The sequence below is a fragment of the Colletes gigas genome, unplaced genomic scaffold, assembly GCF_013123115.1.
Source record: "Colletes gigas isolate AHSC1104 unplaced genomic scaffold, ASM1312311v1 Colletes_gigas_Sc00013, whole genome shotgun sequence".
In the NCBI taxonomy this organism is placed as follows: Eukaryota; Metazoa; Arthropoda; class Insecta; order Hymenoptera; family Colletidae; genus Colletes; species Colletes gigas.
This window is the reverse complement of record NW_025106642.1, coordinates 787458-814337: the sequence shown is the minus strand read 5'-3', so window position 1 is coordinate 814337 and position 26880 is coordinate 787458. Positions and strand designations below refer to the sequence as shown.

The 26880-nt window shown below is 43.4% G+C and overlaps 1 protein-coding gene across 1 annotated transcript; it reads left to right on the top strand.

Moving 5' to 3' along the window:
- Positions 1–732: 732 nt before the first annotated feature.
- On the top strand, positions 733–26880 carry LOC122399525 (beta-1,4-glucuronyltransferase 1). Its single transcript, XM_043400264.1, has 4 exons — positions 733–868; positions 12295–13295; positions 13689–13869; positions 22988–26880. The coding sequence occupies exons 1-4, from the start codon at positions 758–760 to the stop codon at positions 23192–23194; spliced, it is 1500 nt and encodes a 499-aa protein (XP_043256199.1). The 5' UTR covers positions 733–757; the 3' UTR covers positions 23195–26880.

Sequence of the window (26880 nt, the reverse complement as noted above, 5' to 3'; positions counted from 1 at the left end):
GAGTAATACAGTTCGCTGGAATCAAATTTCAAACATCGCTTTTCATGTCGAGTGTTTTGTTTAATTGGACATTCCAGAACGAAGGGAAATGGCGGTGCGATCCGGATTATGCGATGAATGTTTCATCAACAGTTTATAATGCGGATCAATATATGTACGTATAGAGAAATGGAATCATTTACCGAGGAATATAATTGACCAAGGTAGGACATTCGGGTGGAAAATCAACTACAAGTCATTTATTATCGGGTTGAAAAGAATGTAAACTGTAAAAAAAAAGTTTAAATAATTTTGTTCGACCAATCGATCTGAATATGGTAGTCTCGTTGATTATTTAGGATCGCGCGGGGAACAGCCCTGCGCACCTGCGCACCTGTGCTGAACAAAGTGCTGACAAACGTTGCCGGCTACACTGAATCCGCTATGCAGAAATTAGCGACGTATCTCGAGTAAATTTATCGCCGGTGGATTAAGATTGACCGTAGAAGAGTGTCGGGGAATCATCGATTTTCAACGGTGGCCGCGTCTGCGCGCCGGTAAACGCTCGCAGCACCTCTGGCGACGGCTGCCCGTACTTCTCCGGACTGTCATCAATTCGACATAGGCGTAAACAAACGCGCGTAATTTTTTCTTCTCACGAGGCAACGTTCCCGTTGTGAGCAAAGGTACCGTGGCGCGTGGGCGTGGTCGTGTCAACGACGCGAACAGTTATCACGTGCGTGCGTGCAAAGGGGTGTTGTGCGCTACCTGATGCTGAATGTACGGGCCGCGAGGCCAACGACAAAGGTTGGCACAGACTGACTTCGCCATCAGACTGCCACCAAGAGGGGAGGTCTGTCTCGCGTGTCAATACACATCAATGGTTCAGGTGAGCGACGATCGCCGTTTTTTACTTTGCGAATCATTTCTACTTTGTTCACCATTATCCCGTGCATGGAACATTTTCAACCGTTTCCAACGATTTCACGTGAACGTGAACGTGAACTTTCTCGATGAATATTGTCCTGCATCGGTCGCGCAAATAAACGAGCATCGCGTGCGAGATGTCGCCACTCGAGGGTCGCACGGGGGATGATGGTGTCACCACGCTCACGTGGTTTTCATTCTCGCACCCCCTGTGCGTGACCTTGTTTCTACGATGCACGGTGGTTCCAATCGAGAAAAACTCCGGCTAACTTACTAGTCTTAAAAAACGAGAAATACATATAGAAAATTGTAAGCTAGCTTTATGTAACAATCTGAAACAATTGAGGGATAAACACAAGTTCGGAAATTTTCCTCTTCTATGATATAAACACGTTTTGTTTACATAAAAAACTCGAATGAGTAACTGTTGCAAGTATAATTACGAGTGTATCGTCGAGATTTATTTCTGTCAGAAGTGAATGATAAAGTAGAGCATGTCATCCTCAGGTAGAAGACAGCGTGCATTGTGTTATCAGGATGACTTATTAGAATCTCTGTCAGCGGATTTTATCGACGATGCGTAGAGGAGAAGAGGTTAACCTTGAATAAAAATAGCGTTGTCTTCGAATCAAGGGACTATTAATCCAGCGAGAGTCTCGGAAATTCTCGTAGGTTAAGCGAGCAATGTAAACCCTTAGCCGGGTCGTTGTGGCCCTTTATGTAAATGGATAATGGGTCTCCCCAGCACTTGGTCGGGGTTCCTAGACGACCAGTACCTACGTACATTGCAACGCCGAAGGGCAGTTCATTAACTGCCGGACTCTGGTTCGATGAGAGCTACGGGAGAGCCGAATGGCTTTGAAGTGGCGGACGCCTCGAGGGCGTCCACTGCTCAACAATGAGAATTATCTTGTCTTTCTCTCTCTCTCTCTCTCTCTCCCTTTCACCCAACCTGCCTATCCCTCTTCCTTCTTTATCTTCACCCTTTCCCTTCCCGTCTCCATATTCGTCTCTTTTGATACGTCCGCGTGTGCGTGTACATACGTGTCAGCGCAGCCTGACGCCGTTAATTGAGCCGCTCCGGGCGAGGAAACAATCATTGCGGGATTGCCATATATGAAAGCGATCTTAATGAATGGATGGATGAGGAGTATCGAAGTGTGTGGACCTGGTGCTAGCTACCAATTATTGTGGTCGGCGAGCGAAACGGAATGGTCGACCGTCGTCGGTACAGCTGCATAATTACGATCAGTAACGAAGCGCAAATGTCATCCCGAACTCGCCACAATAACGGGTAGATTGAAAATTGCTCGCGTTGTTCGAGAACGGGGGATGGAAATTGTCTTGTTGCTAGCGCAGAGTTCTTGCGCCCCTCCGTTTGCTCAACGATCGTTGACACAATGCACGGGCACATCGTTGATCATGCTCCTCCGTGCATTTTCGTATCGAATCGAACCCGTGAATACCGCGAATAGTCGTTAGAGCGTAACGCTGAAAATTTACGTTTGAATTTTATTCCGATCCCATGGTTGTTTGTGTAACGCGAGGTCGCGTTTAAATGTGCAAGCTGATACGGGCGCAGAACGTGTGTGCTTTAGACCGATTTTACGAAACCGTACACAGAACTGTATTTAAAACTCCGAAGGCTCGTTTTGGATGTTGGCTTTCCACGAGACCGTATATTTCAACGCGTAAAAAATATTTCCTGACAAAACATTCGGGACGGATAATGCTCGTAAAAAAAAAAGAAGCGGTTTTATAAAGGAAAACGAATCTAGAAGTCCTGTTAGTAAACGCGAGTTTGTAAATCATCCTTTTCAGAGATACAACCCCCCTTAAATCGAATAAAAGCTTGGCGTTGTTTCGCGTGAAATACGACGTCTGTGCGCGCGATCGAGGCGGACGCCGGAATTTCTTGCCGGAATTGAATATTTTTATCCGAAAGGTATTCAGGACTTTTTAATGCAATATATAACTTGCCTGGTAAATAAATATTAGAAAGCTTAAATCGTCGAGAATCATCGTTAACGCGTGTGTGCCTTTTATGCATTCCTTTTTTAGATACTATCGGAACGTTAATTTATTCCGTGTCATAAACGTTTCTAATTAATCTAATTGCTTCGTACATTACGTACTGTACACATGCACACGAATATACTTGCTACAGCCTCACGAGAAGGAAGAGTGGCAGCTTGTAGCTCCATGCGTGACTTCCACTGCTTGTAGGAGTTTCGTATCAGATTATGGTTATGGCAGCTTACCTAATGGCTCGCTATCAAAATAATTGTCGGCAACGTAATAACAGCTCGCGGTGCATAAATAGGGTTCCCTAAACGCTAAATGGTACCTAGTGATTTTACGAGCATTTGCATTTTTCCTTTCTAATTGAGCTACTTGCATACATTTTGTACCACCTGTATTAACAATACCAAATTCGTTGAAAGAAAATCTGTATAGATAAAATTATAACTTTTACTATAATTACAGTGCTTTTTCAATGATTTTTATCGCAATTTTTCTGTCGGTGCTCGGTGATTAATTATGCGTTTATTGGATTTGTAAATAAACGTACGAGTGCATGCAACATCCCGCTGTCTATACGCGTAGTTTCGTTCTTATCAATGGCTTGCACAACACTTTGTTGAGAATATCGATGCAGTCTGATACGCCCGCTTATAAATCACGAGTATCCAATATATTGGATGTGTCACGCGTGATCATGGAAAAGAGAACACCGTATCTCAATATGTAGTGCACAGCTTCTGCGAAACGTGTCCATATTTTCTGTTACATTTAGACAAATCTATACGCCTACTATCATATATTGTTGAAAAAGAAACAACGAAAGAGTAACTGTAGATTCCGAACGGCATGTAAAAATGTTTCATCGATTCGATTGGCAAGTTTTTTCCATCGAGTTCGTCTCTAAGGGTTGAGGTTTATTTTTTTTTCGTAAAAAAAATAATCGTTGAAATTCGACCATCGATGTTGCACAGCTGATGATCGAACATTGACCGGCGACAAACTACCGGTTAGTTTGCGACGAGGAATACGGAACGTTTGACGAGTCCCTATCGCCTTCGATACGTGCAATTTATCCGCCTCGTAGATAGTATTTCTCGGCAGGTGCGTGTACCCGAAATGATTCGTTCGATCCGATACGCGCGTCGATGGCGGCGAGGGGGTGGTAGCCGCGATAGATAGATTTCTCTTGTTCGTCCGGTAACTTGTTTGATTTCAATCATTTTCAAGTGTTTTCAATACATTTTCCAGGTGTTTTCGACTGTTGGCCTGGGTATATTGTTTTATCGTTCCCGAACGTTTTCAATGGGGTCGACGCGACGGATATACAAATCGAGAACGTCGAATTACACCCCCGAGCCCCCCCGAACGTCGTCTGATGTTCCACGCGCTCGTCGAATCATTTTCCCGACGATTTCACGCTTCCGTCGCGCGAATTTGTTTATTTCGCCGCGCGTTCAATCTGATACAATGTTTTTAATCGAACGCAACCGACGATGAATTTTCTACGGCACGCGGTGCCATTCGGGTTCATTGTGCGCGTGTTTTTTTTTTCTTCTTTTTTCTAGTCACAGGTTAACAATACGTTGAATTTTATGGGGGTGGTTGTTTGGTCTAAATTTCCCAATGGAATACCCAACATGGCTGTCCAAATTATGGAACAACGCATGCAAGGTATTCCTCGTTGAAGGATTTGAGAAAGAAAGAGCCGCTTTGACTGTTCTTAAATTGGAAGCACTTCGTTTAATTTCTCGTACATCGGAGAACGGTTAATTACGTTTGCCTTTCATTGGACCGACAGTATGGAAACAGAATTTGTTGTCATCTGGAAATGCACTTTTGTCAGCTAATTGGCCGTAGAATTAAGAGATGTGTTCGCAAATACGTTATGCATATATTTTTAATTAGTCGGAGTGCATTTTCCTAATAGCTATTATTAGAATTATTTCCTTTCGATCGAAGGAGAACGGGGGCGTAGCGTGTCAAAGTCATAACCAACGTAGTTAAAGGAATAAATAAAAAAAGAAAAAAGGAGGATAATTTAAATTGTCCTGCATGTCGCGTTTTTGCAACGCTTCGTAGATTCCACTGTGAAATGTGCAGTTCTTTATGCATCCGAAGTAAAACGTTGCCGTGCAACTGTTTCTTCTGCATTCTTCCGCGGGACGCTGTCCGCTACTTAGTTTCCGTGTACGACAAAGCCCGCTAATTACTCGACGAGGAAGCACGCGCGACGTCTCTTGACACGATTTACACTTCCCGAAAAGAGAAAGAGAAAGAGGATACGGGGGGCAGGGGTTCAGCGCGGGCGCGTGTTTCCGCGACGGTCGGAGGGGGGTGGTAACCTTCTTCTTTTCCCTCGGTTCTTCCTGTTCCCAGCGTGTCTGTTCGTGGCACATCTGAGAATCGCGGCTTGTTTAATTATCTCGGTAGTTATGCAAACCAAATACGTGCACCGGGGGGTAAAATTGAAGAGCTGCTAATTATCGCGTAAAGACATAAGAAAGAGAACAGGAAGCGAAAGAATAAGAGGAAGAAGAGGGACGAAGAAGAACTGGGGTAAAAACGTGGCGGAACAAGGGGGTGGGGCGTAAGTGGGGAGGAAGAGGGCCAGTCGTTTAATTGCAGCGGTTCACCACTCGACAAAAGTGGCTTCCGTACTTTCCGGACTACGACAGTTATGCCTGACCCCCAGCTATGCAAAGAAATTCCTTTTTCAGATTTCATCGAGGCTGGCTAATTATTTTTTCTTCTTTGTACATCCGGAACCGAGCGTTTGCAATTAGCGTACCGATGGGGGGAGCTTCTAACCGTGGACATAAATATTTTTCAATATTTTTCGATATATTATAAATTTTAGGTTAGATCGGACGTCCGACGTCGCGTCTCGCGAAATCTCCTAGCAGCCCGAGGTGTTTTTCCGCGAGTTCGATAATACGCACGTTCGCTTATCTCCCCGTGGAAGAAGGGGTCGGTTGGGCGGGCGCAATTCGTTTATTATCACAAACCGCATCTCCTTCCAATACCCCTTTCAACGGGTGTATTCGAGTAGAGAAGGAGAGACCGAGGCCATAGAAGCGACTACGTCGTTTCAACCACGGTGAAAGAAAAAGACCGAGAAAGGGAAGAGGGAGTTTCAAAGAATTTCCAATTCTCAGCTTTTCAGAGCCGCCGCCGCCGACGCTGCTGCTGCTACTGCCGCCGCCGCCGCCGCCGCCGCCTTCGACGCTTCGTTTGTGCACGAGAACCAGAAGGATAAAGATAGGAGGGTGGCGAAACAGGAAAGGTTGGAGGACTAAGAAGGATAGGGGATGATGGTGGCGGTCGAAGGGAGAGTTGCCGTAATGAATGGTATTCAGTTTATTCTGGGGCTAAGTTACGTTGCCGCCGACGTTGCACCGGCAGCGCCGGCATCCAGCCACTGAACTAGAAGTAAAATGGGACTGTAGGAAAATTGAAAGGCGGAATTTACCCTTTATCCCTGGCTCCGATCTTCGTAGCCGTTTCCTCCCTTTTCAGCCTACGACGGGTCTTTAACCCATCCTTCTGTTATACCCCCGTCTCTCTATCTTCCCCCGCGTCTGTCTTAACAGGTAAATCGAGAAACAGGAGTAAAAACTCGATGTGTACATCAACTATTCAGCACCTTTGAGAACGGCATTCGAGGGGTGGTCGAACCGGGCTGCGAATATCGCCGCCAATGGCGAACGTTCCTACTTTTCCAACATCCGAGTCCATCATCGTGAAACGCGTTGAATTTCCTGTTTCGACGGCCGTCACGATTTTCGAGCAAATTGTAGCTTCGACTGTTCGCGGTCGGCGTTCCTTTGCCTCGGTTTTTTCGCACCACGGTCGGTTAATTAGTCCGAGAGGTGTTTTCAATTGCGTGGAATAAAATGATTATAATTTGCGCGAAGTAGAGTGAAAGTAGAGTCAGGCGTATTTATTTTATCGAACAGTTCGAAGAAGAAAATACAATTTCTACCATTGTTCTTTAAGAGGATCGGTTTTCGTTGCGTAGTGGCGAATCGAAAAGAAATTTATTTTCAGAGCAAGTTTTATGGATCTATTTACCTATGACTCGTATTCGAAAGGAGAAAGATTGTTTAACAGCGCGGAGACGATGCGCGAGACCGCGCTTTGGGGCTGTTAAACGTATTCCGTGCATCGTTTGTTACACGCTGTAATCGCGATTACAGGAAGGATAGAGTTCTGCTTGAAAACATACGGGAGGAACAGGTATGGCGAATCGTGCTTTCAAGCCTTGGTCCTGCATCGTAGATTCGGCCCCGGCAAAGCCTGCCGCTGTGGTTCGTGTGTGACCTAACGAAAGCCCAAGTACACAATTTGATAATGGGTTAGCTGTGTAACGAGCATACATTTCCCAGCCGTGGTACACGCAGCGCACGGGACACACTGAATCGGTAATAGCAATGTGTTTGCATAATCAATCATGCTCTTTCACCTGTTTCTTCCTCCCCTAGCCTCGTTACGATGCCATGTTTTCGAGATGGAGAAGATCAAGGGTGGATAAGATTATCCTTTCAGCCGAACACACGTCTTCGTTCCGCTTGTTTACCTTGTTAAAGGTCCTTGATATTCGACGTTACCGGATTTGTTTCAACGAAAATGTTGCTTAGAGACTACGTGACTCCTCGTATCTCGTGTAGGAAGAACAGTATACCGGATATGTTACTGATTTCAACACAAGTTTCTCTCGTTTGAAAGAAACTCGATGGTATTTTACGTTCGATCCATTAACAAGACCGTCCGATAAAATTTCTACGTATATTATTTTCGCGTGCTTGGGAATATGAATTACTCGATGACGGTGTACTTTTCTTTTTTTTTTAAACTGCGACGGTCCACTCGACACGCGTCCGCATAGGTGCACCGCACCCTCGTGGTCCCTCGAGGGTAATAGTATGCAAATGAATATACCGCAAACAGTATGCAAATAAATACGGTAAGCTAAATATGGAGACGTCTGTCTCCCTTTCTTCTTCCAGTCTTCTACCCCCTTTTTTCCACGTCGCGTCAGAATAAGTTAATACGTCTGCGTAAACGCGACGGAAACGCCTCTCGAGGTTTCAGGTACCACGAGGGGCGGTAGGAATTTTCTCGCGTTTTACAGTACAGTGAACAGTTCTACGGGAGGTTAGTTTCGGCTTGTAAAAATCCCGGCTGCGACGGACGTACCGAGTACTTTATTTTTTTTCTTTTTTTTTTTTTACCTTAGAACCGCACACGTACTGGGACTGTGACTTATAATCCTCAAGTACGCTCCACACCTGTGGAGAGTCTGCGCACATTCGGCGTCTACGTTTCTGTTTACCCACTACTAACAATTTAAATACATACACATATATTAATAAATGTTTTTTCTACTTATTAAATCAAAGAGTCTCCGACACGACATTTTTCATGCTACAATTAAATATTTAACACCCGCGATATGCACTGCGTTTCTTCAGATTTTATTCACTTTACACGTTCCCAAACAAAGTGGGGTAACGCGTAACGCGTGTCTACGGGAGTTTTCGATAAAGGTAATGTTATGGTTCCAGTGGCGATTATCTTGTCAAAAGCGTAAACTATTATATTTTCATCATTAAATACCATGCGTGGTTTATACGCGAGCCCGACTTTCACGAGCCTTGGGAAGTCAGTACGATCCATTATCGTTCTAGCCGCTGTTTCCAAGCGCACCGGATTCCACCGGGGGAGTTCTGCTCTGCACTTTCGTGGCTGCTTCACAATACCTACAATCAGTTTCTTCCGTTTAGCACCGTAATTGCGCTATTATTACGAGTGCCGTGATTCGTCGCGACGATTCCTATTTTTTCAGCCCTTTTATGCAGCTGCGAACTCTTTTTCTAGATGCTCATCGGACGCGTGTATCCTCAGGATTGAAAAATGTCCTCGCGAATCGGTGGTGTTGGTTTTTACGCGACAACACGCCCAGAGTTGCTACGTATCTTGACGATGTGAACTCTAATTAAAATAAATACGAGTTTCCACGTGGAAAGTATTGCGGATGACTTTAGTTTCTTGAATAGTGAGCACGAAGTAAAAACCGATGAAATGAAATGAAAATACGATGTCGGTAGAAAGGATAACATTTCGAAAGAAAGTTACAAGAGAGCGAATCGAAAACATCCGAGACCGTGTACGTTTTGCGCGAAGGATTTAATAGTTTCGGAATATTAGTCGATTCTTGATACTATTTTCCATTATCTTACACAGCCACGAGCAATTACGTTTTGATTAAAGCGTTGTTTCTTCGTTTAATGGAATTTCTATACTTTCGAGCTTGCAAAGAAAATTGCATGCTCTTTTGACCATTTGTTCAAAATAACCAGGTTTTCCCTGTTAATTTCGCTTCTATAAAAGTAATAATTCAGAATGTAATTTCGTTTTATAAAAATATCTCAGTTTAATTTGTTCGTTTAATATCGCTGAAAAGTTCACGTAAAATTTTCACGAAATTATTGTTTAAATTACCTCCTCTTTTTTCATACTGATAAATGTAGAATCCACCGGGACAGTAGGTCTAATGAAGTTTTACCGTGCAACGAAAAAACACTATTTACATAGTAGAACTTCATTAAACTTGTCGGGCCCCCTGTGGGTTTATACGCCTTCTGTTTTATTGTTTCCATTCTCTGAAACACAATTGTATAAAAGTCATCTCGGACTTGGTTGTATATCATCTACCGAAATGTGATATTTTTATCACCAGCGTCACTTAACTTGCAAAACGTGGTCCGTATTCGTTTCATTTATTCACAATGAATCCCTTGGGATATACATACATACATGATATTTATCTCGATATTAAACAATTCAGAATATTTAATTTTTATAGATCTATCTGAAGCTTTAGTTCAAAATTAATTGATAGACAAAGTTACACGATACATCGCATGCTCCGAAGTCTTACATAAAATTCGCGTTATCGATTCTATTAGGCTTCGTTAAAAAGTTATTAAAAAATTAAATTAAAAAATTTCAAATCCTCCAGGATAAAATTATTTTCGGTTGCGGGGGCAAATTACAATCATTTTTGGTCAATACATATACCCACGAAATCCTACGCACTTTCGAGAAAAAAATTCCTAATCGAAAATGTAATTTATGGCCAGAAATGTTGTCCGAAAATTTCATGCGGATCTTTAAAATGTCATAACTTCTGAACGGATTGAAGGATTTTAATTTTCAAAAATGCAAACGACGCGTATTTTAATCAAGAATACGTAGAAATCGCAAAAATATGCAAAAAGTTGATCCTTGATCCCGCAAAATGAGTAAAACCCCATAAAAATGGTCCAATATTCAAACAGCCATAATTCCTACAATAGTGAATATATTTCAATGAAACTTTTTTCTGAAGTAGAGCTCATAGGTACCTACAAAAAAGTATTGGCCAACTTTTTTGTAGGGCGTCAAACAAAATTATTAAAAAAGAAAAACGAATTTTTAAGAAAAATCGACAGGGGGTAGGTGCCTAAATTTTTCAGCGAAAAAAAAAATTTCAAATCGTTCTAAAAAAATTATTTTCAGTTGCGGGAGTCAATTTCAATCATTTTTGGTCAATATATATACCCCCGAAATCCTACGCACTTTTGAGAAAAAAATTCGAGAATGTGTGAAATTTATCAACAAAATTAAAAAATTTCAAACCATTCTGAAAAAATTATTTTCGGTTGCAGGGGTCGATTACAATCATTTTTGGTCATTACACATTCCCCCGAAATCTTGGGCATTTCGGAGAAAAAAATTCAGTACGGGCGGAACTTTAAACGTTAATAATTTCTTAACGAAGCCTCCATCAACAAATTGGTATTCTTGTATTTTTCCCGATTTTGTCCTCTAGAAGTAGTGCAAGCCTACAGTGCTTCATTAAAATCAAAGTTAGAACGGCTACTATCATAATGGATGTGCGCGCAAGATGTAAATCATCAAAATCTGCAAAACTGTAGGAGGCAATTTTAAAAAATCGCATACCAATGGATTTGGAATAAAATGCTCGTCATTTTTTGTCATTATGAAAATTTCAATAAAATGAAAAATTAAGTTAATAAATTTTTTTTTGTTATAAACAAATTGTATTTTTTTAAATTTTTTAACACCATGTTATTGTACATAAGAAACCATCAACCTCGCCCATTAACAATTTTTTTGTATGTCTTTCCGTTTTCGAGATAGCCGTTTCGAGGCAAAACTTCAAGGGGTGGTTTCACCCCTTAAACTCGAGTTACCGCAGCTAAAAAAAAATACGTGTCGATTATTTTTGGCTGCTTTATAAGTGTACAAAGTTTCATCAAAATCGAAACCGGACCGTTCGCGATGGTTTCTTGTGAGACGGATGTCGTCGGGGGGTCGTGTTACCGGAATTATGATCAACCGTACTCTATGCGCGACCTTAATGCGTTCGATGCTTTTTCCCCGTAAGTCGGTCAAGACTTTTCAGATACATCTCCATTCGAGTTTCAAGTTTCGTCGCGGTATCCAGTATCGTGAAACGATGTGTCGTAGAAGAAGTATTACTTATATCATGGAGAGAATTTAAACGATCGAACGATTTTTCAAACAATATTATTTTACTAATAATATTCAAAAAAAACAATGAATGTTTTACACACTTGGAGATAAATTTGGTAGATGTGTTTATTCTCGGGTGTATTTACGTTCAAGTTGGTTTTTAGTGGGGAGCAAAGAAAAGTTTGATAATTGTAAAGGTGGTGCAACAAACATCGTGATGCATCACGTTAGACTTTAACGTCTCCTAACAGTTCACCAGAGTTTGGTGTTTCATTTTTGCATTGCCGTTGGCAGCAAGAAACTGACGACGTGGTAATTAGGGCGATAAAACAGGCAACCAGCTCTGTTTTAGACAGACCTAATACGCCGTTGCCGAGGACTTGGTTTCTTATCGTAAAACTTGTTTACGCGATGTTTTACACCGAAATAGCGGTGGTGTATGATTTTTACTAGCAGAACTCTGATGCAAAGTTCGAAAGTTATAATGGTAGCCGTGTTTCGTTGGTCGTTTAATGTCTCGAAACGTTCTCTTTTCTTCTTTAGTCTTTCAAGCGTTGGTTCTTATATTTCATTCTGATATACCAAGCCATTGATTAATCAAATTGATTATTAAGATTTGCAAAAACATGGTTTACGATTCCCAAGTTATAGTAGATAATAATAAAAGAAAGTCTGAGTTTTAACATATACAGATTAAATTCGTACATGGTATATTACAACGAGTTGTGGACGAGTTAATTTCACGTATTTTTCACGGAAACTGCGTTTAAATGATTTGAAAGAGCTTACTAAAGATACGAATTGCCTGATTTTGGTTTGTAGTTGGGATGCCGACCATGGAACCTCAGTTTGACCAGCGTGGTTATCCTGGCGCTTTCGAATATGCTGCTGACCTTCTTGTTGCTGCAGTCGGAAACCTGTATTCCGGACGACGTACCCAGAGATTTGGAAGCTATAAACGTCATAACCGAGTGGAACCTCGGTACGTTGATCAAAGAGCAGCAGCAGCAGCAGCAGCAGCAGCAGCAGCAGCAGTCGGAGTGCGTTACACAAGATTATCAACCAGTGGCAGTTGACGCGAGTAACCTGAAGCTGAACATAAAACTGGGCAGATGGGACGCCCGTAGATTGTTCCGTACCTTCGACCACGTTTTGGTCGGCAGCAGTTTCACCGAGCTGTCGCAGGCGTATCGCGTATGCTTGGCCACGCAAAGCTCGGTGGAAAAGTTACACTCGGTGGTCCAAGCCGCTCATCATTGGACAGGACCTATGTCGGTGGCCCTGTACGTGGCCGGCGACGAAGAGTTCGAAGTTGTTCAGAAGTACCTGGTCTATCTTAGGAGATGCTACGAACCGATCAGAGAGAGGATCGCGTTCTCGTTGGCCGTGCCAAGGGTCAGACCGCCGAAGAAGCAGCCGCGCGACTTCGAGCTGCCTCAGGCGGTGGATTGTGCCAAACCGGAAGCAACGTTGAACGAACTGATGAACGGGATATCCAACGAGCAGACCAACTGGCGGATACGCAACGTTTATCCCCAGAACCATATGAGGAATCTAGCCAGGAAGAACTGCCAGTCCGATTACGTGTTCTTGACGGACGTCGACATTGTGCCCAGCTTTAACCTGACCGGCGCTCTCGACGAATTCCTCAGGACCGATAACTGTGATAAGTGCGCCTACGTGATACCGACGTACGAGCTAGACTCGCGCGTCAGATTTCCTCAGAACAAAACGGAGCTGGTCAGATTGGCAAGGAAGGGGCTAGCTAGGCCTTTTCATCAAAAGGTCTTCATTCATAATCAGTTCGCCACGAATTTTACCAGGTAAGGGTCCTTTGCTATTATTATACATATAGTTTAATAAGGGGGTTCTACTTTGTTATTTTCTAAACGTACACGCATAGTACCCTGATTTTAATGGCTAAACTTTGCCAATATCTGACAAAGACTCAATCAGGAAGAACAGTTACAGGGAAGAGAACAATATACTGACAACGTTTAGTCGTTAAAACCTGAGTCACTCTGTATACAAAGATGTATAATTTACATTTACCCCTTCCCGTACTTTAACGAGTCTAATTTGGCCCAATCCAGAATTGGATGTGCTTTATTTATTATTAAAAATTGGAGCGTTACTTTTCGACACTTTATAGTTTTTCATAAAAGTTCATTATGGAATCGAATAATAATTTTAGTATTTTTGCGTTTGGTTTCTAGGTGGACACTGGACGCTACTCCAAACCATAGATATTTTGGAAACGTGAAGAATGGTAAGGTCTACGTTAGTCACGACGTGACGAATTTCGAATTCCTTTACGAACCTTTTTACGTCGCGAGAGATATCGTTCCTCCTCACGACGAGAGGTTCATGGGCTACGGGTACACCAGGAACACCCAGGTAGATACACATGAATTCATCTTTCAAGCGGTTAACTCTTTGCAGCACAAGGATCGATGTAGTTTTAGAAACTCTGGTGCACAAGGAGGGTAAATAGAACAATTTTATGAAAAATATAGTCTGTACAGGGATAACCGTCCCTTAAAGTAGGATCTGGTAAAAAATTTCTCATGATACGAACACCCTACTACTCGAGGTTCTTGGTGAATTCTTGATCGTTAAACGCCTGATTTCGTTTCCACCGATTGTTGAAGAATTTCTTAATCCTTTCATTCGCAGCAGTCACTGTCATCGTGTTCATTTCGGTGGGCAGAAAGTGGCGCGGAACAGGTTATTTTAATTGCTCGTCCCCATTTTTTTCCTTCGCGCTGCTAGGAACGTACGAACAAACGAGAGTTGGCGAACGAACGCGATATTAGAACGCGGCGAAATGAAACAATGTATGTTTGCACGGTACATAGAAAACATCGCCGGGGATTGTATGCGCGCGTGTCGGTGGGAATCGGATGTGTACCGGGAGGTATCGAATGGGAGCGCGGGAGGAGGAGGCGGTAGTTTGGGAGTAGGAAACTCGAACGGGCAAATCCCGTGTCAGCCAGGTACATTAATTGAATTACATATTATCATTGCCGCCGTTATCGTACGATGGAGGCTCGTTTTACAAAACAAGCATTATTCAATTTAAACTTGATACGTCTCGCGTCGTCTAATCGAACGTTTGCATATCGAGGACGCTCGATGCCTCGTTCCCGTACACGCGTAAAGTGTAATTCGTGTTTCAAACTGTACTTTCCAAGCCCGTTAACAATTTACGATTAACGTTACGACGCGTGGGCTAAACGTCAGACTAACCCAAGGGCTTTTCTGTCGCGTGAAAACGCGCTGAATTAGAATATGGGTTAAATTTTTAACAGAAATGTAACTGTCGATCGACGGTGTCAGACGTTGCGACCGCAGCCAAACGCAATCCTGGCGGTAACGTTTCTTTCTCTTGGTATATCGAGAAAAAGAATAGTACCAAGAAGTAGAGAGATAAATTAGTATCGATGTGTTATTCCCGTTGTTGAAATAATGTAGCGTTAGAGAGCGATAGACGATGGGACGGTGGCACAGTTTGGTGTCGGTGGTACGCGCGCTTAACCGCGACGAGCGGATAAAGCAGAGTGACGGCCGTGCAGGGAGACGCGCGTTGCACGGATAATGCATCCAGAGCTTTCCAATGACGGTGACGCTCGCGGAACGACCCCGTTCGTGGCTTCCTAGTGGAAATAACGAAATTCCATCGTGCGGCGAAAATCCGCGCGCTACGTACCTTTGCCCGTATTCGTAAAACGAAGTATGCCGCAGCGACGGCAATAAAACGGGCGTAAATCAACGCGGGCCGCGTAGCACGCGGTAACAGCGGTGCAAAACAGGCGTGCAGTCTCCGTGTACAGAGGCGCGAATGTAAGCCGGTGTACGGTTGCGAGCGTAACATGCTCCCCCGTCCGTCTCGTGCTTACGTACCGGTGCATTGGTATTCGCGTCTTCTCTGCGGTTCGTTCTCACAACATCCACTCCCCACGGAGGAATGAGAATGGATATCGTTCGCTTTCCGTACCCTCTACTTGTATCTCGTTGTACTCGAGGCCACCCTCTGCCTCGACGGTCTGTCCCTCGTCTTCTCGATCCAATACGATCCTGTCGCGCCCTTCTTTCCTTCCAGCGACGCGCCACGACCTTCCTGCTCCTCCGTTTACCCCGTTTTACCTTCCATTCAGCTCAGTATTTTAGTTTTATTCGCTTTAGTTTCAATTTTTAATTTAAAAAAAAAAGAAACTGCAAATACAATTTGAATCGAGCTCGTCGCTATACTCACAATTAATTTATCGAACAGCTTCGATGCACCATCGTCCGAATGATTTCGACCCAGTTCTCTGTCGATGACTCTTTAACGATTTGGCCAATCATATTTTTTAATTGGCCAGCGATTCAAAGAGGCAATTGTTTTCGATATCCACGGCTCCTCTCTTCCCCGACGCGTTATATTCTATCGTTCCGCGAACGAGGTGATTGATTCGCTATCGTGATTCGATTCCATAGATAAACGCGCCCTCGAGAGATTCATTATTGTCGTATTTATCGATCTCTGCAATCAGCGTCACGAACAAATTGGATTGATATCTAATCGCGGAGCGGGCGCATCGGATTGATTGTAGTTCCTCCGCCTGGAAGTGTACATTCCTGACGAGGCGGCCGGGATCCTCTAACCCAGACCTATCATTTTCATTTAGCCGGTTCTCGATATCGTAATACCGTGGTCCTTGACAATCCTTAACAGTCCTTTGATTCAAGATCTTTGAATCGCAGCGATAATGCTATCCGCGAAAAGAAAGAGGAAAACGTGACGATTGGAGAAATGAAACGCTCGTATCGGGATATAGACGAACAATAAGAACGGAAGAACGCGTCGAGGAAACAGCCGAAGAGTGGCTCTTGGAAATATTACGCTCGCAACAAGCAAACCGATTTCACAATGAATTTTTGAAACTACTCGTTGTCAATATTGACCTTTCGACGTTCATTTCGTAGATTGACTTTCGATCGGTCGTGAAATTGATTCCAGTGGGGGGAACGGGATCGCCGCGAGTGCCGGGTACACGCGAGCGCATCCTGGATGGCCAACCGGATGCGCCCAGGTGGCTCGAATCAAACGGAAAGAAGATAGCGTCGATTCACCTGGGTGGCTCGTCTTCGTCGATTGAGCGATTATCGCGGCACGAAGTCGTGAATCAGAAACGGCGCAGCGGGCTGGCCCGGTCGGTCTCAATGGCGCGATTCGATTAGCAGAGTTCATTGAAAGCGAACGAAGCACGAAGCTATTTCTACGGAACGTGCCCCCCGTCCAGCGACGAATGCGAATTAAATTTCGTCGAAAAGATTAACGGGCGCTATTAAAAGTTTACCGTGCTCGTTTCACCCGTTGCTTCGTCGCTCGGTTCGAGACGAAGGGTTCCTCATTATTCCCGATATTTCTTTCTTTCGCTCCGTTTCCGTCGCTCGTTGCCCGGATAAAATTGCTCATTAATTGCGCTCGCTGGTATCGATATGTTGTAATTAGCCGATATAAATGTCATTTCCTCCATTTCACTTTACCAACCGCAACAATTTCGGAGTCTATCGATTTAACGTTGCATGTTTTCGGTTGACTAGCTCGTGAATGGTCAGTATTATCATTCTTTTAATAAATTTAACTACCCTCTCGGCGAAACGTTCGCTACCGCTATCGTTTAACGGGTAGTAATTTAGGCGGCTCTGCTGGTCTTATGTTACGTTAAAAGAGTTTACCCACGTAAATCCAGGCATTAAAATCTCACCGTGATATCGATCGACGGGCAATTTCGAAAAGGAGTGGTTTCGCGATTCGCCAACCGTAATCGTTCGACAATCTTTGCACGTCTTTGCTCCCACCGCGCCAGATGCCGGAAATTGTAAGATAAGTGGAGACGCGTTACGGTACGCCTTATTCGCGAGGATTTATACAGACGTGCGATCGCATAAAGCTCAATTATCAGATTTGCCCGGCGGTTTTCGTTCGCCGGGCTCGTTTTATTCGCCGTCTGGAAAAATTATGCGACGCCTGTTTACCGAACTTCACCCGGGTCCCGTGAATGCCTCGTCACGTATGGCCCTAATGCGTGGATATTCTTCCTATCTTCGTCAGCGAATTTTCGTATTGAAAGGGCCGCGTGATTTTCAAAAAGTGGAAGAGCAGTTTCGTGCGCGTGATTGAGAATCAAGTAGAAGATTAGTAGAATGAAATCGTATTTCCCTTGGTTCGTTCCGGATCGAAATTGCGGAATCGTTCGGTCGGTTCTTTTTCCGCGAAACGTTATTTCTGGAATTGCGGTTGGGAAAAATAAACGACAAATTCCATGTACACAGGGAACAAGTTCAAAGTAAACTGTGAAATTATTATTATTATTACGTTCTATAAATTGTCAATTATGGATAAGGTTTACAAAAACATGAGGGCTCGTAGGAAGGAGGAGACTTTTTTTACAAATTCATTGTAAAACGAATCGTGAAAAAAAATTTCCAATTCGTGACATTTCGTACAAGACGAACAATCTTTAATTTTGTACTCTGCTTGTTGGAATAAAGGTTATAGAAGTAGAGGCTTTCGCGTTTAAAATAACTCCGGTGAAAAGTGATTGTTCGCACACGACGTCTTTACGCGTGGATAATGTCTTTGTCCCCTCGTTAAATTTAATCACCGAAACTCTCTAGGAACATTGACGATCGAATAAAATGTACTAGTAGGCAGCGTGGCGTATAATGATCGTAATGGCCAGCGGTAGCGATGGTAGCCTCCCGTCGATGCCGAACCGTGAAATTAACTCCAACACATTTCCCTAAGGTACACGCGACATAAACCGACCCTCTCTGCGATGTCCAGTCCTACAATTTCCCTTGCACTTTGTCCTCGATGGGCATGACCGCCGTAAAATTCTGACATCTCGTCAAAGATCGGCCAACCATCCAATCTAAACTCGATTTTTTCCCTCCGAGAAGAACACCTCGATCCGGCTGTTTCTTACGTTTCCTTAGCGTAATATCGATTGCTTTTCCAGTTATCTTATAAACGGTCATTTGGTTCCTTGTAAGGACTAATAAAAGTAGACCAAGTTCGAATATTTCTTGTTTTCTATGTTCAGGTATGTACTTTTACGCTTCGTAACAAAGACTTTAGTCGAATAAAAACGTAATTAAACTCTGTGAAAGTTTAATATTTTTGCAAGATTAATACCGAGAATCACCTGTTATCCGTAGTATGCATTTTCAGCGTAATCGAATTCTTCGAATAAGAATATTTCTCGACAGTTAACAACAAACTAAGTAGCAATATTATCTAAATTACGAAAGAAATTAGCGGGAAATTAAATACCCGTTGCAGCTTGTTTCGCGGAATGCTTTCCTTTCCTTGCCGGGGGAATCAACGGCTTTGTTTGTTGCGAAATGAATTTCCAAGAAAATTCGAGGCAACGAAAGGTAGCGAGTTTCTAATTCTTGAGGGCGGAGCTTAGCAACGCGAAATTCCTTCCTTCTGTTATCCAGCTTTCCCTTTAGACCAGAAATAATTTCACAGCGTTTCGCTTGATAACCTTTCGCGCGCTTACACACGTTCACGCGTTAGTACCTATAAATAAATAGAATAGTTCGTGTTCTGTTTGCGCCGGTGTATGTGTAAACGTGTACAAAGGTTAATGATTAGCGGGAACACAGACTGACCACGGCGAGTACACACGTCGCAACGTTTTGAATTCCTGAATTCGTAGCGTAGAAACCGGGAGGAACAAGCAAAACCGAATGGGGTATGCACGCCGCGCGAAAGAACGATTCTCCCCGGCTACGTCTACAGAAATTGCGTAAATTTACATTAATACATCGCACGGATATCGTTTGTGCGGACTCCGGGAGCGGAATAGGGACCGTGGTTGCGTTAAATTCCCTGGATGATTCCGTTTGCTTTGGAAAACTTTACAGCGGTTGCTGGCTGCAATTTCGGATGTTCTGAGCTTTGTTCGCCGCGTTACATCATCGCGGGAATATAAATTGCTTGTTTGTTCCGCGGTAGAAAAATTCTCCCGTGCAACGTGTTCAGGAGTTGCACGTGAGATTCCTTGACACCGAATTCGAAACCGGAAGTCGGTTCAAGTTTGGCAAAACGACTTGGGTTTATCAAACGGACGTGACTTACTTTGCTATTTTTTTTTAAAGTTACGAGTTGTGGATTTAGGAATAATACCAACACGTCGAGGGTGATCCCCGATCAGAAACTTGAACATATTCTTTTTTAATTCTTCTTTGATAACTGATAACTTTGCATAAATTTTGTACGAGGTTGTTTCCTATTTTTAAGTAGAAGGTCCCGCGACAAAGTTCTCGAACTGCTCCTAAAACTCGCTTTCTAATGACTTAAGAGTACAGTATACAATATTCTATGTGTCTCTCTAAGCGCCCCGAACAAGCCAGCTTTATCGAGCTGGTTATTAGCCTAAATTATATGCATTGTCATAGTTTCAAGATAGAACAGAGAATAAAGTTCCGTTTCAAACTGGAGAAAATAGCCACAGAAACTTTGGAAACGGTGAAAAGTGTATATGGAGATGAAACATTGTCGCGGAACACGTTATGGAGCGGCGTTTGAAAAGAATTCATAGAACGGGACCACAGGGCAGAGAAAAGACAAGTTGAAGTCTGACAACTCGTGACAACGTCTCTGCTCGCAAGGGGTTCCCCGTGTAACACTTTTTTCTATTTTTTTTTTACCAAAAAAAGCGGTTTTATAGATTAACTGCCTGCCTTATTCTCGAGATTTGGCCTCTTTGGATCTTATGCTTTTTTTTTAAATTAGAAGGAGCAATTTTAAACAAGTTTAAACGTATTTTCTTTGTTCATCTATCAAAGCTTAACTATCGTAGCAATCTATTCGCGACTCTCTCGGCGTACGAATAAACCGGAATACGTGTGTACGCAACAGGCGAGGTGCAGTTACGGATGCTGTTATAATACCGGAATCGCGTGTGTTGGAAAGTTCGCGCCTCGATAATGATTTACACGAAAGTTTCGCGCGTTATCGCGAAATTATTTGAGCCGGCGCGTAATTATTTCCGATGGTCCTGTCGCGGAGGCAGGATTCTTCGACGGAGCCAAAGTGTCCAGACTCGCTAATTAGCCAGATACGTCAACTCGTTATGTTGTTTAATGTAATCTGTGTTCCCCCGAAACTCGGGACAAACTGGTGGGCCGTGAGTGGCTCCTGTTGCAAGAGCTAGAAATGCTTTACACCGCTGCCGCAAGAATGTGACCCGCGGGAAACGCTGTAAAGGGAATTAATTCTCGTCCACTGACTAATTAAGACGAATAATCGCGGGTAATACGCATTACGCGAACAATTCAGTTTTGCTAATCAACGAGACAAGTGCCTGTATCAAGGAGTATGTATGTTCGGGCGTAACTGACATGTGTACGTATGTATACTGGCCATCGTCCGTTTAGTTAGTTATTTTCGTACCAGACACCACGCCTAGTGTAATCTTTTCGGTCGAAAATAAGTCGAAGCGCCTGGTTCGCGACACGGTAGAAGCGCGCCTAGTTAATTTGGTGATTACTGCTACGTCGGGACTTAGGCATAATTAACGCAATACTCGTCTGAGAGACAGACCGAACGTAACAGAATCTGTCATAGCCTGTCATCCTGCTGTTTCGTACGTATAATTATTCACTGGTACGTCTCCGAGATAGAGAACTGTAGATTACATGCCGTCTATCAGTTCCTTTTGATGTTGTCATAGGCGTCATGGGCGCGTTTCCACCGAACCAGATGCACCGTTCCTCTGCATTAATTACGACCAACCTCGTGTCGTCTGCGGCTTAATGAATCTCATTATCTCCTCTTTCCTAAACCTATTTCTCTTATGGATCGGCTCTTACGCGGTGCATTGATTTTCACTAATTGAAATTCTATCATCGAGCTTCTTTGATCATTTTCAACGAAAAATATGGACAATTTAAACAATGTGGGCCGAAAAATATGAAATAAACAAAAGTAATAATTTTTCTTAGATGAAAAATTTCGAGAAATATCGAGAAATATAAGTTTTTCAGAAATGAGAAATAGTCAATTACAACATCTTTCGAGAAATTCTCGAGAAGAAAGAGTATCCGCCGTATCTTTTCGATGCAAATGCGTGCACTTAGTTTATGGAATAGTACCAGTATGGCGCAACGATGGTTCCAATCATCGAAGCGCAATCGTTCTGGCATTCCCGGCTGGCAATCACAGCGTGTCTGCCAGCATTCCGTACAGCTGTCATGCATGATTCGCCATTGTTACGTACGATTATTCGCGAAGACGCATCCAGAGTGTAGGAACAGCAAAACCGTATCCCGTCTGTTAGGTATGTCTGACCTGTCTCAGTTGGCGGACCGCGGAGCGAGATTGCCAGCCGTACCAGTCTCTTCCTCCTTGCCATCTAGCCGCTACAACGTCGGAAACACCGTGTTTCCCATGGAAATGTCACTATCTGCGGGATATCTAAGCGACGCCACCAGAAACTTCAGCCGCGGTTTGCAACGTTTGCGCGGAAAAAACTTGCGAAACGCACAAAGAGGGAAACCGTGGCAGCGATATATAATTTCGCCAACTTTTCCGCGGCGTTTTTCGCGTTCCCGGCGCGCGGCAGACGCTTTTTCAATTTCACCAAGGAAACCTGGAAAAGCAACCAACCGTGCACCGCGCACCGAGGACAAATAAATAGCTATTTTTCAAGGATCCGTTATCTTGCGTTCACGCTTCCGCTTAAGAAACGCGAGTACTTGTATCGTCGTCGACTAAAAATTGGATACCTTCGAGTTGGATCAATTCTGTCATCGAACGACTCGTAGATCGTTTACGTTATCCGCGTTGAAAACTGAAACTCGTTCCGTCCGTCGGTTTCCTAACCTTTTTATTCGTCTTTCCGAAGCGAGTACACACACACACAGTTTCCCTATTTTATGTCCTGTTTCACTGTAACGATCGATATGGAATCGTCCTATCGGTACCCGCATAACCAGGGCTCGCGCATTTGCAAGGTAAATAGCGGCGTGCGTTTACGGTGCGTTTGCGTGGCTGCGAGACGAACCGAGGGAATCTTTGCTTTGCAGATTTCGAATTCGAGCTGCGAACCATCGAATCACGAGGTCAAGTCGTAAAGAATCAACCGTGGCCGTTCGCAGTCTCGTCTCGCTTCGGCTGTTACCTTGCATCGGATCGAACGTAGGGATTCTTTCGTGTTATCGGACCGTTCCACTCACGAGTTTGCTACAGCGAACCGTTTCCTTCGTCGTCCGTTTCTTACATTATTTGCATTCCCAATCGCCCACGAGCGTATCTTGGATACCAACGTACAACAGAAACTGTTCTTTCACGAGAAATTTCCTTTCTCGCAAAGGTGGTTTCATCGTTACGCGATAGGTTTATTGGGAATGAACATTGTTGAGGGAGGGGGTAGTTTTGAGACGGTAAATAGGTTTTACGGACACACCTTGTCAGCGTAGAATTAACCTAAACCAGTGATCCTTTTCTGCGCAGGTGTACGAGATGTTCGTTGCCGGTTACCAATTTAAGGTCCTCTCGCCGGTGTTCACCGGACACTGGGGTCTCCAAACCAGAAAGACCAGGCCGGCGTGGCGCGAACGACAGAACAGTGCCAACAGAAAGCATTTCGAGACGTTCAAGAAGGAAGTTTTCGCTCGCTACAAGCGCGATCCCCTGAAAATGATAAAGAACGTAAAGTGACGAAAGCTTCGTCGGAGATTCCGTTGACCGAACGCGAGATCCTATTCGCCGTCCTTTATATTCGTCGCGACGCGATCGTCGCATTCATTTACGAACAAGTCGTATAGATTTTAATGTTTTACCCGACACGGTGCCGTGATATCTGAGTTATACACAGTCGAGTACGTTCCGACACCGAACATCGGAATTTCTTTTTTCACGAAACTTCCACGGAATGAGCTCTGTATACGGGACAGACGTCCATTGGTCGATCGGACGACGCGCAGCTGTGCAGCAGCGAATTGTTTGACACGAATATTTTCTACGAAACAAGTAACGAAACGCAGCCTTTCGTCGTCGGAAACTAATAGATTGATCGAGACCGATTAAGAGTTTGTTTGATCGCTGTTTGACTGTGATGATTGATTTCTGTCGGGAGTGGATAGCACATAACTGGGAAACGTATTTTTATTCTTCTACCATTCGGTGTAGATGAAATTCCAGTGGGTTGGCTGAAACTTGAACGAAATTTGGGCTGTTTTATTATTTAAAATTTGCAAGTTGCACTGCACGAAATGGTCAGGTAGGTAATTCTTGAAGAAACGTAAGGTGGAATTTTTTGCGGTTTCTTAGTATCATTTTTCCTATTCTGAGTTTATCGTATGTTGCACGGTTGGGCAATTCATCCCGCAAACACGGTAGAAAAGCACTCGTTTACTTAAATTATTTACAATATATATATAGTTTATAAATTGATTTAAAAAACGAAAAAATTGCAACCGATCCGCGTAGCTCGAAATTCTAGTACATGCATTCTTCGTTATTTCACACGGTGAACAACGATATTCGGTTTGCACCATGCATAGAGGACATTGAAGTTGCTGACCACGTGCTTTCATCCCCAGATAGCATTTTTCACAGCAGCTGCTACTCGTAGATAGGAAAAGTAACATTGTTTACTCGGTATTGCGCGCGTTGGATGGATATATTTGACCTACGCCATGCGGAAACTATCCAAGTCGCAGTCCAAAAAATTTTGTTCGTTCCTCGCCGGTATCCTTCTCCGGCTACACTTGTAATTTCCGTCCCCGTTCAATCGGCGACATATCATATCTAGATAGACAGTTACAAAGTTCACTGTGCCCTTTTTTACTATCTTGGAGGAGAAGGAGTCGGTACGAAAGTGTGACGTAGGCCTCGGACAGTCAAATTTTCTGCGGCGCTCGACGTTCAGCGTTCGAATCGACGTTGTCTCGTCCCGGGATGGCAACTGTTTAAAGTGTAAATCGCGTAAGTGAAAAATCATGGTCATCGACGTTGGGAGTGCCAGAAGGGAGGTCTTGTAAAAAGAAAGAAAAGGGTAAAGTTCGCGCGAAGAGGCGCAAGGGTCGGGGGCAATCAAGTAGCCGCGATCAGCGTCGATGGGTGGCGCGCTTCTCGAGACTTCCGGTTCGTCGATTCGAGCGAGCCAAGGCAGCCTCGCTTGCTGCTTCCACTCACGAATTCCCAAAGTCATCAGAGACTGGCATGCGGGATCGCGGAATAAATATCCGCCTGTGAGGTTCGCGGCACGTACACGGTGCACGAGCAAGAAAACGAGGCCGGGGAACTTGAGCGAGCGTACCTCGTTAGCTGTCTGTGATTTAAGAGGGCGGCGTCTAAGTTTAAGATCGATTCGATCGCTTCACCGAGCGTCGCGGCGTTTTTCGAAACGTGCGTCGGAACGATCCTGCGAGAGGACTGGCTGGTTTTCCAGTCAGGGGGGAGGGGAATACCGTCGGAAGAAAGAAACGCGAGTGGCTTGTAATTACTTAACGCGATCGATGAAACACGAGGGCTACCCGGATAAGTGCGTGAGATCCAAGCCAGAGGCGTGCACGGATTTTCCTACCGCTAGGTTATTTTCGCTGTGGAATTTATGATTCTTTATAGAGCTTCGCTGTCGAACCTATTTTATACTATTTTCCCTTGGAATCAAACTGGACCTGTCCATAATTAGTAGTTTTGTCGTAATCAAGTTGGCGAACGGTATCTACAGTGATTATACCACGATGTAATGATCGGAACGTTGATAATATGGGATAAATACGTGTTGAAACTGGAGCAAGCTGTAATTCTTTAGGCTAAAAGGTGGATAACTTGTTACAGGGAATTATTTGTTACATAAACGCATAATATTAAGGTAAAAAAATAAAAGCAATATACCTATAACATATCTGCAGTATTCTGTCCAATTTTATAATATATTTTACAAGAATATTTCACGCTTCAACTTTATCGTTATTACTAAAATCTATTATACAGGGTGTTCGGCGAATAAAATTTTTACGTGCAGATCGAGTTGTTCTTAAATAATCGTTTCTATTTATCGTAGCTTTAAAGGTGTATATGTATTCAGATTTACGAGAAGAATCGATATGCGTTAAAAAAATGCATGGTTCCGTTTCAACAACAAGTTGCAGGCGCATGTTGCTGCAGGCGTAGAAAAATACTCCCCATTGGGGATTTCGCTTTTTCCTGTATCAGTTTTTTCTGCCTATGTTTCGAAGTGAACTACAGGTTGCCCCGGCTTTCAGAGTTATCCCGGGGAATGGAATTCAGATGCAACGATCAACGTTTTTTCGGATAGATTATTTCATAATTGGCCAAGATATACCAGACCTGGACATTATTTAAATAAATTGTTCGAAAATAATTGCTCAAATAATATTTCGTACGTTGTTACACCGTGGGTACCGAATCGAGTATAAACTGTGACCATTTGGAAGGATCTTTGAACGTTTTGTCAGTGTTGTACCGATGGGAGCTCAATAAATCTGTTCTGGGTGGAATGTGGTCTCAAGCACGCAATTATATAGGCCTAGACATACTTATCAGTCGTTGGCCTAGATTTAACTTTGAATTTTTCCTAATATTACATATTACCAAGTCAGGTGTAAAGAAATTAATAACTTCAACGAGATTTACCTTGGTTCGTGATAACATTCAGGGGAGATCTCTTGAGCTCCGTGTAATAGCTATAGTCGGATCAAAGTCAATCGACTGTTGAATGGCACTTACTTCACTGTAAATTACGCTAGACACGACATTTGCACGAAGGTATGAGAGATTGATTGTTGGGGATATTCGAACATGTTGGGTATAGTTGAACGATATGATGGCTATAACCATCGAGTAGTGGCCTTAAGCGGTCAATTGAATCTGTCCCGATTATAGTTTCATCACGGATCGACGACGTATTAACAATTGTGCGATCAAATTATTTCGAATCCCGTTAGATGATCGGTAAATGTGCATCTCTGGTCGAAAATAATACGAGCAAATTAAAGTGCAATATAGATTACGTTGATAATCCAAACCTTACCGTGGACATTTTACACTTGTTTCCCCAATGATTCGACGTAATCGGATTATCCATTATATACGGTTGCTCCAAGTGGAAAAAAAGAAAGAGGAACCCCGAAACGACGGAACATTTTGCTTTTGTTCGTTTTTAAAGTTACACCCCCTTCACCCCTCACTCTACTGTCCCGTGATATAACAGCAATAACACTTGCTCAACGATTCGTCGCTGGTAACCGTTGTACGTGTAATTGGAACATTTTAAGGCACAGAGTAATTATATATTATAATGTTTTTACGGATATGTATAAACGGCCAAAGATAATTGTAAGACGAGAGAATTATTGTTAAGACACAATAAATCA

Coding starts and splice junctions, on each gene's coding strand:
- LOC122399525 (XM_043400264.1), top strand. CDS start 758: ATGTACGGGCCGCGAGGCCAACGACAAAGGTTGGCACAGACTGACTTC. Junction 13,296..13,688: donor TTCGCCACGAATTTTACCAG/GTAAGGGTCCTT, acceptor TTTGGTTTCTAG/GTGGACACTGGACGCTACTC. Junction 13,870..22,987: donor GGTACACCAGGAACACCCAG/GTAGATACACAT, acceptor TTTTCTGCGCAG/GTGTACGAGATGTTCGTTGC.